The following is a 17,359-nucleotide window of genomic DNA, read 5'->3' on the forward strand; positions in this document are numbered from 1 at the left end:
GACTGACCTGTAAGCTTTACATTTACAGTTTATCACATACCACTGAGCAGTTCTTACCTGTAATTCTAAGCCCTCTTCTTCCTTTTCTGGTTTAAAACATCAAATTAGACTAAACAACTAGTCTAAAACCAAGAGACACTTAAATATTAAGTTAAACCTCTGGGGTTGCCGGACGCGCCGGCGCGTCAAAATCACATGACCAATTTAAGACGACACAGCTACAAGATGCAGCGATTCAGAGGCTGTATCCCAATTCAGGGTCTGCAGCCTTAAAGGCCGCATTTTAAGGCCGATTACGTCACCATGCCAGTCTCCTATTGCCAGAGGCTGAAGTGTGTGTGCAGTCACCAGGTGATAATCTGATATCGTCTACTTCCCCACTGATGTTAAGTAATATGAAAAAAATAATGAATCCCACCTTAGGCCGAATGTGTGACTCTCTTCGTAGTGGAAGAGAGAATGAATCTTCCCATCCGAATTCACGGCAATCAGTCTGTCAATCAAATCCTGTGGAGTAAAATGAGAGGCTTTGAACAAGAATGCACCGGATAGGGTGCAAAACGAAAACTGTGTGGAAATTTACAATGGGTAAGGTGGAGAACGTATATCAGTCTCAGTGTGAGAGGGTTTATTTGAATGCGTTTGAAGTAAAACAAATGGGTGGGTGGTGTTTGGAGGCCAAATAAAAAGTGCAAACATGCCCTCAGATGGATGACAAAAAAAAACTGCAGTGTGTGGAAAAGAAGAAGAAGAAAAACACTTACAGGTATGGAGGTTGGCATCTCCCTCAGGGTGTATTCGCTTTTGTTGGCCAAAGACTGTCGGCCCAGCAGTTGCCACACCGACTGGGAAGAGGAGAGGAGGTTGACCAAGTACAGGAAGGACTGAAGAGGAAAGTAAATACAGCAGCTGTTAGAGAGAAAAAATGTATTTGCTTTTAAAGACCATTGTGAATGCATTTGTGCACGTCATGGATTGATCAAATCCTAACACATAATAATAATATAACACTATTCAACTACAAACACTACCGATAATATGACAAATAATATCTGTAGTATTCAAAGCAAAACAAAATGTAAAAAGAATTTATGATTGCAAAGATAAAACATGGTTTACCACACTCTCAAAACTGAATAAGACATATATTCTGAGCAGAGTGGTTGAGCAGAAACCTATTGCAGCCTGAAGAATATTAAACTACAGGAAAGCTCCCTGCATTTTTCACTGGGTCTGGTAGAACAGGGAAAATATATCATCAAAAGCATCAAAGGAAAAAAAGAGAGACACTTGCACAAACGAGCTACAACTTAGATTATATTAAACAGCTTCAAAGAAACGTAAAGAAAAAAACAAGATACGATGGATTTTTTTTTCTAAAATAGAAATATCTATACTTTCATGTGTCTTCTGATGTTTCTGTGCATGTGTGAACTTATCTTCATATGTACTACCAAACCTCCTACTGTACTTAGCACAGATTAAAGCAAAGACTCGAGTTAATTCACCAAAGTGCTGGTGTGTGTATATTTAGTTTTCCTTTGACCTCAGCATATATGTATAACCCACTGATAAGGCAGACTTTAAAGTCGCCTGTGGCAGGACACAGTTTACACATCACTGGCTGTCCGTATTCACTTGGCTAGTCTCTCTGAGAGAGATGACTTGGCTGCTGTCAGAGGCCAAGCATCAGACACACACAGACAGGCTCACGCTGGAGCTTGTTGAAGCTTTCCTGAGAGAAATTCTGCCAAAAACATAACTAAAAATGCAGTCTTATGAAAGTAAGGCTTATTTGCCCAGACACCCATAAACCAATCAGCAAAAAGCCTTTCTTGTTAACAAAATCACTATTGCCAGTTTCTTAAATATGAATATTCACAAGTGAATTTTCTACATGGCTGCTGGTATCACAGCAACACATGGACCACTATTCTGAGTCCTGGGTTAATAATAATTGGAATCAATTTAATTTTAATCAATTTAAACACCTTTGTAACCAGTGAGCTAAAAACATGATGGAAAAGCAAAACTTCTAAGAGATCTGTGTCTGTACTATTATGTAGATATCTAAAAATTGGGGCATTGTGGGCTCCAGGAAGTTTCTCCTTCTCCCTCTCTCTCTCACACACACACGCACGCACATACATACAATACCTTAATGCAACTCCTATCTGTGGGGTCAATGGGAGTTGGTTTGGGACGGACCACTCTGATGTCGTCACTGCTGCACTCAAGAACAGACCATAGCTCTAGTACCAGGGCCCGAATAAAGCCTGAGACAGAACACGGAGAAATTTGTTGTACCAAACATTTATTTGAAATAGCAGCAACTAAAATTATTAACAGTGCTTTAATAAATAAACGACTGACTTTGTTATTGTGTGCAATCCTTTAAAGAAATCTGTCTTTGCATTGCTGGCACCGTTTTGATTGGAGGATTTGAATCTCAGGAAGGAAGGAATTTATAATGCCACTCCCTTTGATCCCATTTAATCTCTTCCCTGTTGCACTTTGGCCTGTCAGTAACTACATTTGAATTTTGCAGCTCAAGCTTGCACATAAAGGCTGGATAAAAACGTTAATGCAATCAAAATGTACGCAGCCCTCGCTGGAAAACTGGGGATACAGTACAGTACATAAATGATGAAGCAAAGACAAAACATTAGTGTCATGGAAGAAGAAATAGTCAGTGCATCACGGGAAGCTCCCAGCAATAAAACCTGCATTTGTATTGACACATAAACCTTAATTTGTGAGCAATTTTCAGTGTATTTCAGTTAAATTAACGAGACAAATATAACAAAAGGGATTTTATACTTAGAAGAAGAATATGAAATTGAAATATTAAACTAAGAAAACTATAAATACTGCAGTTCTAGAGTTACAGATATACAATTAAGCTTTGCATATCAGTGCTGTATAACCCAGGGAATGTACTTTTTTTTTTTTTATAATTGAATAGTAATGGAAATCATGAACTGTTTTTCAGAGGTCATAGATCAAATGAGCAGTAGAGTTTTTCTCACAGAATGGTTCTTTCACATAGAAAGCAGTGTGTGCTGCAGGTTTAGCAAATGGCCCATCATTTGTATCTCCAGTGTCTGTTGAAGTGTACAGTATCTGTGTGTGTGCATGACCGTCGGTGCTCTCTGCTCACTCGGGTTCAGAGGTACAGGGAGGAGGCTCAGCAGGAGTAGAGGCAGCTGCTTCATCACAAACATGCCAGGTGCAGGCGGTAAAGGCCCTTTCTGTTTCCTCTCAACCCTCCTGCCAAAGCCATAGAACTCTGCCGAGGTGAACCAGACAACACAATATAGACATTTTTCCCTGTTCCTACATGGAAACACAAGATCAAACGGGCATTTTTTTTTGGCATAAATATGTATATCATATCGGACTCAGTTTGTTCCTGTTATTGTTTTTGCACTGTACTTGTCATCCATTCCAGTGAAACGATGCAGAAGGTTGTAGGTTGTGCAATAGTGCCATCTAGAGGTGAAGTAACATCACACTGCCCGTGCTCTTGTCTCGTCACGGTGTTTGCGTGTTTCTCCCTCTCTGCACACTCAGCGTTATATTCACAATATGTGGAAAATATATTGATATTGAATGTTCAAATATGAGGATATGTATAATGTATAGGTTGACTTTGCTCTACCTACACTTCTGGCAGAGCAGCAGTTGCAATGCGAACACATAATTAAACGGTGTATTTATAGGAACAGATTTCTTGCCTATGGCAGACAAAGTGATTTTAAACGTGTAAAAGGTTTCATTCACAGATGATTTATTACTATCACACCCTGGAGACTTTATAAAGAGCACTGCTGCAAAAGCAGCCTAAACAAACTTGTACAGTAGGTCACGCTGGTTTAGTTTTTCATCAAAATGCTTTTTTTCTTTTACTATTATTTTTGAAAACGTTACAGCACTGGTGGACATTTCCTACCAAATAAGAACTAGACACTACTGTTATGTAGTGGTTAATTGGAAAACTGTTTTATCACGAATTTCTTATTTAGAAATAATTAAAATTTTATTTGATGTTTTTTTTTTTTTTTGGATGGATACTGTTATTGCAGTGATGCTGTAATTAAACTGTCTTCACCCCAGTAGAATAATTGCATGACTCCATCACTGAAGTGGAGGGTTTGTTTTGGAGGGGAAACGCACAGTGTCTCTTTAGTAGCATGGTGGTTGGATCCCACATTTGTTTCTTATGTAACATTGTAAATAGCTGCTAAGACAGCATATCTATTGGACAAGCACATATTATACATACTTTGCACGTGCAATATTTAAACATGTAGGCTAGAGAATGACTTTCAGTTGTATTATTTATTAGACGAATACTAATTATCACTGTAAATATGAAAATCTGTACAAAACATCAAAGCATTAAGAATACTTGCAATAAAAAGAAATTTTCTAAATGGTGCTGTTTGTCTTATTATGCAGTAGACTTGAGATCTCAGTAGTTATTAGTTCAAGATCAGGACACAGTGTTTAAGGGATTGTACATTTCAAAATATAATTTACTTTGAAGCGATCTGATCCTATGCCATGACATTTAAAACATTAACATAATGCTCACTTAAATTGAAAAAAAATCTCTCACTTTGTGATTTTTAAAAAAGCAAATAGAATGCATTTATCAAACACTTTTAGTTGATGTTTGTTATGGAGTAGTGGCAGAAATCTTTAGCCATTCCTCGTTGCCTCAGGAGCAATGATTTTATTGAACATGTGCAAACATAAATGGAAATATACGTAAAATAGAGTTTATAACAATATAACAAGCTTGAAAGTCAATATTTGGCATTGTAACTGTTATTCTTCAGTTCTAGTTTTCTTGTCATTTCCACAGGAACAGTTTTCCAGGCTTCTTGAAGGATATTCAGAGCACGTCTTTGGGTGTTGTCCGCCTTTTGTTCCGTTCTCGTGTCACAATGATCCCACACTGCTTCAGTAATATTGAGGTCTGGGCTCTGGGGAGGCCAAGCCATGACTGATGCTGTTCTATTGTATGTTTTTCTATCCAGGTATGCTTTTACTGTACTGACAGTATTTTGGGGATCATTGCTATCCTGAAAAATGATGCATTTGCCAATCACATGCTTTCCCAATGGCATTACATTGTGGATTAAAATCCATTGTTACTTTTCTATATTCAAGATTCCATCAATCAAGAGTTTCCCATCCTTAAGAATAGCTTCTTCTTCTTCTAACAATTTCTGACAAGGGTTCAGCAAACGGTAGATGAATCAGCTGAAGGGCTAGATGCACCTTTCAGGTCCTGTGTTGGGTCTTAACTCGATTTTCCCCTCTTATTTCTTAAGGACATGACTTTCAGATATTGTTAATTTGCTGTAGAGGGTGTGTGTGGTTGAAAGGCAAGGCCTGAAGAGGAAATGAGGGTTAGGTGAGAGGAATGGTGGAAACATTGGGGTAAAACTTGGATTCACTTATTATTAATTATTAAACACTTATTATTAATGGAGCAGTAAAACTGAGAAAAAAATCATCAAACTTTTACTCCTACTGACAAAATTAATCAAAAGCATTTTTAATTATGAACATTAAAAGTACTATTGAATGGGAAAAATCACATCTATCTGGATTTCTTTGCTTGTTGATTTCCAAACTAATATAAGTATTTTTCTGTACCTTTGCACTGATTTAACTGCTTTAACTGAATTTATCCTGCCAATGCTTTTTTGCATGTGCCCTTTGCTGCTAGAAATCAGATCATCTTTTTCATATAAATCTATGTACAAAAAAATACATAGATAGCTTTTAAAGCTGGAATCGGTCTTTGACTTTGCCTTTATTCTTCATTGCTGTATTACCTTTCCTCCTTCTGACCTTACTCTTTATGGCCACTTTTAGCATAAATATAGCATCTGGTTTAGCAAACCTTATAAAGGGAAAATCGATCTGAGGAATGGGAACAAAGCAAAAGTCATCATGAACGTGTCAGTTGAGGCTGTTAATCAGTGGGATACTGCAGGTCACCCTGCTTAAAAGCTGTCCCAATCCCTCTTTACGTGAAGCCTTTGCTTTTATTATATACTTCATATAACATATCATATTTATTTCTAACCACCATGACACCACAAGAGGGAAGCATTAGGCACTGAGATGGTGAAACTGCAACTGATAAAAATGCAGTTCATACATATAATGCAGCAAGCTAATCGATCTGTTGAAATTCACAAACACTTCTGCAGAGTAGATACATTCATTTCATTTTGTAGAATAAAAATATAATTTCCTGCCTTGTTTAGTATCACTATAATAGAAGGACACCGGCGCTAACAGTAAAAGTAAAAGTAAAAGCTATTGATACCAATTATTTTTATACTATATCCTCACTTCACAGTGAGAACCAAAATCTGTTTCTTCTTTCTTTTGTACTAAACATGTTCTCACACTCTGGAGCCATTTTGGTGCAAAGTCAGCAAATTTTATAATTTATAAATTTTTCAATTTTATATTTTATATTCCCCTTGCCATAAGAGCTGGGTAACACCCAAATTTCTCATCTGTGCAGTATTAAAGGTTTATCCTATTCTATTCTAAAACTTTAAAACTGTTTTTATTCTAGTATATAACTTTTATGATCACTGAAATTAAAGTTAATATAGATATAGCTTAAAAATAATTGGACAAATAAGTGCCTGGAGATGTTACCAAAATGGCTCCAGAGTGTGAGAACATGTTTAGTACAAAAGAAAGAAGAAACAGATTTTGATTCTCACTGTGAAGTGAGGATATAGTATAAAAATAATTGGTATCAATAGCTTTTACTCAACAATGAACACATAAGGTGAAGTAAACGTAAATCACAGTCTGATAAAAACCCTTTAATAAAGCACATTCAGTACATGTTCTGAAGCTATTACTCTGGCTCTGTTTGGGGTCATTGTCACGCTACAGAATGAACTTAAGCGATCTGATTATTTTGCATGATAAAAGATCTAATTGTAGTTCTAGTCTCTAGTTTTGACATGCTCTCTGCAAAAAAACCCCCAAAACAACAAAAACTAAAACAGCGGGATGCTTCACCATGCTTCGCTGCCAACATCTGTGCCTAAAGAGTTGTGCACAGTATTGTGTGTTGTATCATCTGTTACCCTTGCTGCAGTGGGTTTTATGAAATTGTCACATTTTCATACAGTGTTGCTGTTCTGTCAAGTAATTACATCTGTATCTCTGCTGCTTTTTTCCCGAGGCAGAGCAGAGAGCAGGCTGGGGTGACAGCTGCAGTGACACTACCCTCCAATCACAGAAAACATACAGCGCCACATGGTGCATATTAGAGCAAAATCATATTTGACAACTGTGAGTTCTCTGCTCTGACATTAAACCATAACCTCTTTCATTAAGTGCTCACAGGGAGCTGCAGGACACTGCTGGTCAGAACAATGCAAACTATGATACAATAATGTCAATGAATTACATTCATTTTCTAGATTTTTTGTCATCCTTTAAAAATAGCTCCATTTTTTTACATGCTAAAATCTACAAATTATACAAATTTCCATCCCCATAAATACAACCTTATCTAAGTAACGCAGTGAGTTTATTTGATCAGTTTGTCCTTGTTAGCATTTACTGCTGGCTTACATTTAGCAGGACTTTAACCAACATATGGTAATCCTATTTCACGCCAGAGAACGATGAGCAGTCTCTTCGTTAAGAGTCTGATCAGCATTCAGTGTTATGTTAGCATGCAGGCTCTGTCCCTCAGAGCCGCCTCACTCCTCTCTCCCCCTCTCTGCTAGAAACAGGCCCTTGTGCTCCCAGCAGTCTCCTCCTGTTTTATTTACATCTTAAGCATTTAAGCTGATGCTTCATCCAGAGCAGTTTAGCGAGAGTAAGCAGTAGGAGGTCAGTGTCTGATTCAAGGACACTATTTACAGGACATATGGTTGCTTCAGGATTGAACCCATAACTTGTCATTTATAGAACAGTCCCTTTAATGTTCGGCCACCTGGCTGCTTTATTTGTGGCTGGGTAATATTGTGTAGAAGCGCTTTTATAAAAAATGTGATGAAAGTACTCTTAAGTCGAGTTGGTGTAAGTTACAGCAGATGCCATGCAGCTGGAAGCTGAGGGTGAAATCTCTTTTGAAGTAGTCTATTTTGGGGGATGATTTTGAGGACTAATCTCACAGCATGCCGAAAATATTTTGACCACAACCATGAAAATGGATGGAGCAGTTAAAAGGAGAGCAGGCCAGCATGGTAGCTCATCTTTGCTGTCTCTACCTTATTTATAGTCCAGAAAAGCAAAATAAAGCATGAGTTTAGCAGCAAAAAATTACAAACAAGCTTGAAAATAAAATTAAACTGAAAAAAATAAGCATACTAATTAAAGTATGACAAATTTAAAGACTGCAGATGTATCCTAAAACACAGTAACAAAGCACAACCCAGGAAACCAGTTGTTTATTGGAAGACAATCTTGGGAGCAAAAATCCAGCTGATCACACTTATGCAATTTAATATATGACATCATATACATCTCAGTACGTTAATAATTTCAGCCTTTAAGGCCTCCTGCATTTCCACTATTGGTACTTTTGTGCATTCCTGATTCAATCCTCCTCTCTCGTTCATGTTCCAACCCTTTGTCCAAAAAAGTGCTTCCTATGTTTGACTAGGTTTTCAGTAGTTATGGCACACAGCAGTTAACCAAATAAATTAACTTAGCGCAAAGAAACTTTGTACCCAACTGCTTACAGTACTTCATGCTACGAGATATATTGCATCTGATGCTACAGAATGCTTGGTGGAAAAATAGCAATAAAAGTCAGAATCCATAAAACATAGAAGTGAGATTTAGCCCAGAGTCCTTGTTGGGGTGATTTGAAAAAAAAAGTACACCAAGTAATATTTTTAGCATATTTTTCTTCAAATTATAAATATTTACAAGGATTTGAATTTTCTGAAAAACATAAGAATCACTTTTCAGGCATTTTTGCTAAACTGTGTAAAATTTTCTCCTGTCACGAGTAGCCATTCCTTAATTTCTAAGTACCATAGACCAGCGGTCCCCAACCCCCGAGCCATGCACTGGTACCGGTCCGTGAGTCGTTTGGTACCGGGCCACGAGTGTTGAGGTTCAGGTGTGCAATTTATGGTTTACCGGGGGTTTTTTTCTTCGTTTTATCGTTCATATTTATTGTTTTTATCGTTACCTCAGTTCCCCTGTGTCTTTTCCCGTGTGTTATGAACACATTTTAGTTATTTAGGGCCGGTCCGTGGCACAAAATGAATGAAATATTGCAGAAAGACTGATGGAAGATGGAAACTTTTTTTCCCCTTCACATAAGAAAGAACACGCTTTTGGTCGATTAAATGTCTACTAAAACTTAAACACTGTAAAGAAGTGGCACACAGGAATTATGGCAACATCACATTGAAAGTTTGTAAAATTCATATAGAGAAATGGTCCTCATGCTAAACTTTCACCACGTTGAATGTCCATGTTTTTAAAAAAAAACTAACAAAAACAAAAAAACATCAATTGTTTCCAAACCACCTCATCACTCGTCTCCTTAAAGCCATCTATTTTTGAGTCTTATTTCAAAAGCTAAGGAGCCCCCGCATCATTGATTGTCCACTGGCCAAGGTAACGTCAGGTGACAGCTCTTGGAAATAGCCTTTGTAATTGGTCCCAATGAAACTGGCCAGGCGATCACTGCTTCATAGTGTTCTTGATGGTCCACCTCTGCCCCGAGCAGGGCTGCAGGACCAGCAGGTGGCCGGAGTAAACATTAGCCGGCACCACCTCCAGACAGCGTCCAGTAGCCCGATTTATGATCGATTCGTTCTGCAAGGCAGAAGGAGATACAATACTTTGGTTTTAACAGATTTCACAGATGGTCTGTGAACAATGCGTGATGGTGACAGAACAGTATGTAACCAGACCGGGCCTTATGTGAACTGTTGCAACCTCTTTCTTAAACAAATGGCACTAACTTTTTACCTTACATCTATATAAAATAAGTAAGGTCTCCCTATTTCCCTAAGACTTCTACGTCTGCAGGACTCTTCACTGCTTGTCCTGCTGTGTGACAAAGAATCGATGTGGCAGAAGGTCTGCAGCATCACTGTTCAAGCTCTCCTCTTCCCGTGCTACAGGCTGTAACTCTTTAGTTTTTAAAGGTTACCCAAACAGAACTAAAAGACCAACAGAAAATTGACTTACAAAAGGTTTTTCACATTAAAAGAAAAAGAGAATCAATGCCAAAGTAAAAGGTATATTGAGTCGCTTGTTACCCTTTAAGCAGTCTGGGTTTAGTTGTCTTAAGAGGACCCCTTATTTTCTAGCATAAATATAATTTTACAACAGTTATTGTTCATATTAATCATAGCCAAAGTCTCAATTTATGTGCAAATAATCCCCGTTAACCAGACTGCTTTGATTTCAGTAATAGCAGAGATGATATCCTAATATAGTCATCACAAACAGACAGATCTATCTGTGAAGTCCTACTGGCCCCGGTGTTAAAACCTTCTGTTTGTGAGGGTTTTAACACAAAGAAAGGTGGCTTCAACGGAGGTATTCGGAATATAAAGGCGGTTCTGTCAGATAAAGCATGAACTACGGGGCTGCAGCAATGCTGAGTATGAGAGAAATGAAGATTCATGCAAAGCTACTCTCATATTAGAGTCCAAGAGAAAAAAGAATGGACCCAGACATGAGCTCAATAGGTCCCTTTTAAAATCTGACATATAGATACTTTTCCTCTCAACTCTATGCCAGTAAATTTTAGTTTCTCTTATAAACACTCAGTTATATCATTGAAAAAGAGATTTCTTTACACTTCTGACCTGAGAGAAATGCCATGTCTTCTGTTTCACGTTGGTCACCTTTTCACAATTGAGGAGCTGAGGAAAGTTGCTCATCTGATCGTACACCACACAACGAGTGTCCTCACCAGTGCTGCCTAGGGGTCCCAGAAACAGCTGACCTTCTTTAGTGTAGCGTCCTAACTAAGAGGAAAACAGATACGTCACACATACAGTAAACGGAAAGTTACTGAACTGGCTGAGTGAATACTCTTCTCTTTATTAGCTAACGATGAAATAAGTATGTGATGATGTACAAGTTGAAGGTAACCTGGCAGGAATTTTCCTTGATTATGCAAGCTGTTGGGTTTTTTTTTTGCTGCTTTGAACAAGAGGATGGTGTTGTTCCCAATACTGCTGAGAGGCAAAACATGTCTTTGTTCTTCACTGAGTGCTAAACACAAAGATTTTCCTGTACATCACTGCTAATCACAGTGTTGTTTCAGCAGAGTTCTAACCCACATATAGCCCTAACATTTTATATACACCAAATTCTGCAGTTTTCTCAACTTGACAGAAAGAAAAAGCAGAAGTGAGTCAGATTCTTCCCGCTCTGTTTTCTAACCTTTGTGTCTTTCACTTCAGCTTTTTCGTTCAGATTAATAGTAATTTCCACTTTAGCAGTGCAGATAAAACAGTTCCTTTGGTTGCATCTAGCTCTGAGGCTTTGAGTGTGCTGACGATAAAGACTGATTGGGAAATTGTTTATATCGCATTCTGTTCCTAACAAAGCATGAATAGTGGTTGCAATGCCTTGCAAAAGATATAAAGATAAAGCTTTCCATCAACCACCCAGTCAGCCCAGTTTGGGTCTTTTTGCAGAGTAACTGCATCCTGTTTGCAGTACATCATACAAAAGTTAGGTGATTTAACAGCGTTTGGACTCAAAATCTTAAAAAATCCCACTTGTGGTCCCTAGATGTCACTGCTTCTTCTTAAGAACAGAGTATTTATTAAAATGTTTTTCTAGTATCTTTGACCACTACAAGTTACATTCATCTTTTCACAGATATTCATATCGCACTTTATTTTATGCACTTATGTGCTTTATCTGTTTTGCATACACACCTACAGCCAGTCACCATTTAACCTAACGTGCATGTCATCGGACTGTGGGAGGAAGCCGGACTACCTGGAGAGAACCCACGCTAAGACACCATGGGGTCGCTTTTATCTCCGTGGAAGTGCAAGTGTGAAAAACTGGTGGTCTAATAAAAACTGAAGACTTTTTGTTCCATCAAAAGGATAACTTTAAAAAATGCAACTGAAGCATGTCTTGTGAAGAAAGTGTGATGCGGCTGTTCGATTTGTATTGTTGATTGTCATTTATGCTTAGAAATATTTACTTATATATGCTTAGAGTTTTGTAATTAATTGTAGATTGGTAGAGGTTTTGATCCTTGATAGTCTGCAAACTGTGTGTGTATTAGACAGCACTTTGGGAGCATGAGAGGTCATACCGTGTTTTATTGTTTTATGGTAGGATTAACGTAGTTGCGTCTGTTCTAGTCTAGTCTTTGTTTAGATGAACTGCAGGACTTCCTCACCGTGTTATCTAGGATGAACCATCTAGGGTGAGGGGGAGGCTACCCTCTTCCTGACCAAGGATGTTTGACCCTTTGATCAGCAGTCCACACACACACACACACACACACACACACACACACACACACACACACACACACACACACACACACACACACACGCACGCAGTAAGGATGGGCGGACATGTCTCAGCCTCCACCACTCTCAGCACTGGAGCCCCCCAGGGGTGTGTTCTGAGCCCCCTGCTGTACTCTTTGTACACATATGACTGTGTGGCCACTACCAGCTCCACCACCATCATCAAGTTTGCTGACGACACCGTCGTGGTGGGCCTGATCTCTGATAACAACGAGACGGCCTACCTGAAGGAGATTAGGAATCTGGAGAACTGGTGCCAGAGGAACAACCTCCTTCTAAACGTCAGTAAGACAAAGGAGCTGATAGTGGACTTCAGCACTAAGCAGGAGAGGAACTACCAGACCCCCGTCATCAACGAGTGCCCAGTGGAGAGAGTGGACAGCTTCAAATACCTCGGAGTTCACATCACGCAGGAACTGTCATGGTCCTGTCACATCAACACCGTGGTGAAAAAGGCCCGTCAGCGTCTCTACCACCTCAGACGCTTGAGAGACTTCCAACTGCCCTCCAAAGTGCTCAGGAACTTTTACTCGTGCACCATAGAGAGCATCCTGGCGGGAAACATCTTAACCTGGTTCGGGAACAGCACCATGCAGGACAGACGAGCTCTACAGAGGGTTGTGCGGTCAGCTGAGCGCACCATCCGCTCCGAGCTCCCTGACCTGCACTCAATCTACAGCAGGCGGTGCTGGACCAAGGCCAGGAAGATCGTGAAGGACCTCAGCCATCCCAACAACAGACTGTTCTCTCTGTTGAGGTCAGGAAAGCGATTCCGCTCCCTGAAGACCAACACAGAGAGACTGAGGAGGAGCTTCTTCCCGCAGGCGATACGGTCTCTCAATCACACCACCACACAGTACTGACCCACACATACAGTTCTTACACACACACTGGACTTTCTGGACTTTGTTTTTGCACAACACTGGTCACTATATTCTTCATTTCCGGTTAATACTTGTACAGCTGCTGTTATTGTGTATATATTTATTTATATTTAGATTTCTTCATACATTCTTATATAGTTCTATACTGTGTATTGGTGTATTTTGTTGTACAGTTATTTTATTTTCAACTTTAATTTATATATTTTATCTTATTCTTCCCAGTTAAATTTACCCTTCATTCTAATTTGTGTTGTACAGTTATTTCATTTTTAACCTTAATTTATATTTTATTCCTTCCTAGTTAAATTTACCCCTTTTTAATTTTTCATATTTATTTCCTACCTTATTCATAGCCTTTCCTTTTTTGTTTTCTTTAGGTCACGAGCAGTTGTCCAAGCATTTCACTACATATCGTACTGTGTATGACTGTGTATGTGACAAATAAAATTTGAATTTGAATTTATTACTCTTTGTGTGTATGTAGACGTCATATGTTAACGAACTTATGCATATTCATGTAACCTCAATAAAAGGACAGTGGTACGGGAGGACGGACGAGAGCAACTGGGGCCAAGCGAAGGAACGGCGATTGTCCGGTTCTCTCCCGTGCACGAGTAACATGAAGCTTGCCTACTTCGTGTCTTGCTTTGCAGTGTAATTATATTGCCTTTAACGTTCCAGCGGATGGGTTCAAGCTACAAACCTATCAGCGGCACTCATTTTTCCAGAATTGAATTGAAATTTTAGCTCCTTTAGCATTTTACCACTGAAGCCTTGACTTTCTGCCTAAAGCACCTGTTTACCACTGTGAGCTAAAAAGAGAGGCCCTTAGGGCTGAAGGGATGAAGAGCTGACACTGGCTGACTCAGGGCTTCAACACAAAAAGTGCAAGACACAATTTTATTCTGACAGCAGAACTCGCTCCTTGGAGGATTTCAGCTGAGCCTGTGATTGAGACACAGCTGCAAATCACATCACCGGAGAAGCTCACTGTATGTTTTCATGAGAAAGCAAAGCAACTGGAAAAAGATGGAGTATACTCTTTAGTATGGTGGTGAGGAAGAGTGTTGTACCTGAGGACCCCACCCATGGCATGGGTGCAGGGTGGCTGTGTGGTTCTCCTTCACACCCTGATCCATACACAGGTGGCTTGCTTTAGAATTGCGGACCTTAAATACACAAAAAAAAAGAGTCAGACTTAATTCATAAAATATGAATATTCCCCAAAATAATTACCGATTAAAAATGTATAAAGGCTAAAAACAAGGATGTGTCAGTGTGGATCAGACAAAGTTCTAAATCTCATTTATTTTCTATTAACAGCTGAGAAGATGTGGATGTACATGCTGTCTGAGTCCCTGCTTTCTTGTTATATTTTGGTCTGTGGAGGAGATACAAGTTTCTTAGGACTTTGTGTAAGTATCATTTATTTAATTTCAGTGGTTTAATTTGTACATCAGATCTTACATCTACAAACTTACTTTTTCCTGTGTCTTTGTCCTTCATGGCTCACCTCACCGTAGAACAGCGTATCGTTGTACCTCCTCATCTCTGGGTAAACGTTGTCTAGGTACCAGTGAAAGCTCTTACATTGCAGACTCTTCCTCAGTGCAACCCTCTGTGATATGTCTCCGTAATCAATACCGTGGTTCTGCAAGAGCAAAGGAAGTTATTATGCCTAAAGTCTCTACATAAATTGTGGAACCAAAAGAAAAACTGTTTGGCTCTGAACATGGACATCTGATAGTCACAAACAGACAAGCATGACTGACAGCATCCTCTCTAAGAGAGGTCTTGGTGCAGAAAAATGCCGTTCTCACCTCCATGGGGATGTTCCAGGCCAGGTAGACATTGGACTTGTACTCATCCATCCAGACCTCTGCCACACGCAGGGCATTAAGGCGTGTGTGGAAAGCTATGTTACTGTGGTAAGGTTTCTTCATTCGTGCAATATGAGCCACTCTGGAGCAAGGCAGCACCTCCATACTGCCTCCACACAGCCACACCTGTGGGTAGTAGGAGTATGAATTAAAGCTCACAATAATATACTGCTGGCTGCTGGGCAGCAGGAAATATAAATAGGCAGATGCACAGTCGCCGCGATGTCCTGATTTATAAAGTCAATTACAGCTAACAGCTGGAGCATAGAGCACCTGGAAGGACGTGTTTTCTTTGTGCTGGAACTAATGAAAGCTAAATCTGTACATTTAGAAGTCCTTCTCGGTTTTTCTTCTTGTTTTCTGTTATATAAAAAATATCTAATTGTTGCTTTTATTCATTTTTTTCTAGCCAACCTTAAGGGGCATCAAGAGGAGCTGAGGTTTTCGGCACTTCAGCACTGGGTTAACTTTTAAGCTCCAACTGTGAGTATACATACATAAATGCATGTTTTTTTACTTATATTGTTTGCTGTGACAACGTATCATCCAGAGCACTCTCCCAGTCAGCGAATACACCATGATGATTCCAGGCATGTCATTAAAGATCAACAAGAAGAGACGGTCAGAAGCACAAGTCATGCTTGAAGATGTGGCCAAAACATCTTCTACAGTTCACCATGCTATTTCCCAGCTTTGATGTAGGACAGCGGGCCAGAACAATAAGACATGAATGCTAGCATAGCCCCAAGAGCTACACAACAACAGAATAAAAAAAGAAGCATAAAAGCAAGCAGTTTACACAATCATAAAAGCATAAGACAACAAGTGAGTTTTGAGTTGGGACTTAAAGAGAGAGATGGAAGAGATATTTCTTAAATCAGGAGGTAGGGAATTCCAGAGTCGTGGAGCAGAGCAGCTGAAAGCCCTGCTCCCCATGGTGGCAAGACGGGGGGAAGGGACGGAGAGAGAAAGGGAAGAAGAAGATCTAAGACATCGAGATGGGGCAGTGATCTGAACCAGATCAGAGAGATATGGAGGAGAGAGATGATGAATAGCCTTAAATGTGTACAAGAGTATTTCTTCTTCCTGACCAAGATTCGTTCCTTTTGTTGCTTCTCATTAACAGAGGTCAAAGAAAGTATAATGATAAAGTGGAGAACTACTGGACATCATTCATTTTTGGTGCTAAAGGTTTAAGAATTAACTGCAGCAGAAGAGCTTCACCTGCTTGTGAAGTGGTTTAGAAAAGAAACCTCAGAGCATGAAGGTTGAATCAATTATCTCCTCATACAAACCACCCAGCAGCTGAGCTGAAAATGATATCAGAATGGCTAGAACAATGTTATGGTGCATCTAGAGCTACTGAAACAGCTCTTAATGCAAAACTTTAAAAAAGAGCTTTTTGACCTAGCAGACTTGCTATTGAAGAAATAGGAAGCTGAACAAGATAACTTCCTCCCAGGATCCTCTCTGGAAACAGCCAGTGGTACTCATCCCTTTTTCCAAAAGCTTCTACACAACCTCAGGAAAAATGGACATGCCCAAATAAGGGCATCATGTAGCTACAATCTCTAAGTTGATCAGTGGTGGAATCCAATGACCTAGCTGTAATCCTTACTTCATTCACAATGATAGCCATCAAAATCAGCAGGTCAAGACTGAGGTATCCTCTGCAGGTTTGGAGAACAAATGTGCAAAGCCAGCAACTGACCAATTAGGAACTATCCCAGCCACAGAAAAACACAGCCCTTAAACAAACACAGAGGCTTCAGAGGAAAACCCCTTGAAGAACAGATGAGAACAGGACATGGTGCTGTGAATTCATTCATGCAGGACTGTGAGTGAGATCAAACCACTGGACCCTGAATTGACCTCTCACTGTTAGGTAGAATTGTTGTGCACATCCACAAGCTTCAAAAGGAGATTAACTGCTCTCATAATGAATAATTTACCCAGAAAGTGGATCTCGGCAGGGTACTCACAGAAGAACTGAGCATCAAAATGGAAAAGAAAGAAGATTTAAGACACGTTAGGCATGGTTGTTGTT

General features: G+C 39.5%; 1 protein-coding gene and 1 pseudogene across 1 annotated transcript; both read right to left on the bottom strand.

Annotated features, from left to right (window-relative positions):
* Positions 1 to 10: 10 nt before the first annotated feature.
* On the bottom strand, positions 11 to 3,446 carry LOC147315359 (protein broad-minded-like). Its single transcript, XM_086260458.1, has 5 exons — positions 3,436 to 3,446; positions 3,161 to 3,336; positions 2,158 to 2,276; positions 765 to 884; positions 11 to 507 (listed from the first exon to the last, which is right to left on the bottom strand). The coding sequence occupies exons 1-5, from the start codon at positions 3,444 to 3,446 to the stop codon at positions 370 to 372; spliced, it is 564 nt and encodes a 187-aa protein (XP_086116584.1). The 3' UTR covers positions 11 to 369.
* Positions 3,447 to 9,155: 5,709 nt separating this feature from the next.
* LOC147315360 (polypeptide N-acetylgalactosaminyltransferase 17-like) overlaps positions 9,156 to 17,359 on the bottom strand; it is a 32,163-nt pseudogene continuing 23,959 nt past the window's right edge.

The sequence above is a fragment of the Aulonocara sp. 'chitande type north' Nkhata Bay genome, linkage group LG14, assembly GCF_057382095.1.
Source record: "Aulonocara sp. 'chitande type north' Nkhata Bay isolate Kocher_YH1m ecotype deep benthic linkage group LG14, A_spYH_male_GT1.1, whole genome shotgun sequence".
Lineage (NCBI taxonomy): Eukaryota > Metazoa > Chordata > Actinopteri > Cichliformes > Cichlidae > Aulonocara > Aulonocara sp. 'chitande type north' Nkhata Bay.

Excerpts from the sequence above, each read along its gene's own strand:
- LOC147315359 (XM_086260458.1), bottom strand. Across the intron at positions 885-2,157 it reads CAGATAGGAGTTGCATTAAG|TCCTTCCTGTACTTGGTCAA; the intron begins GTATTGTATGTA and ends TTTCCTCTTCAG. Across the intron at positions 508-764 it reads AGATGCCAACCTCCATACCT|GATTTGATTGACAGACTGAT; the intron begins GTAAGTGTTTTT and ends TTTACTCCACAG.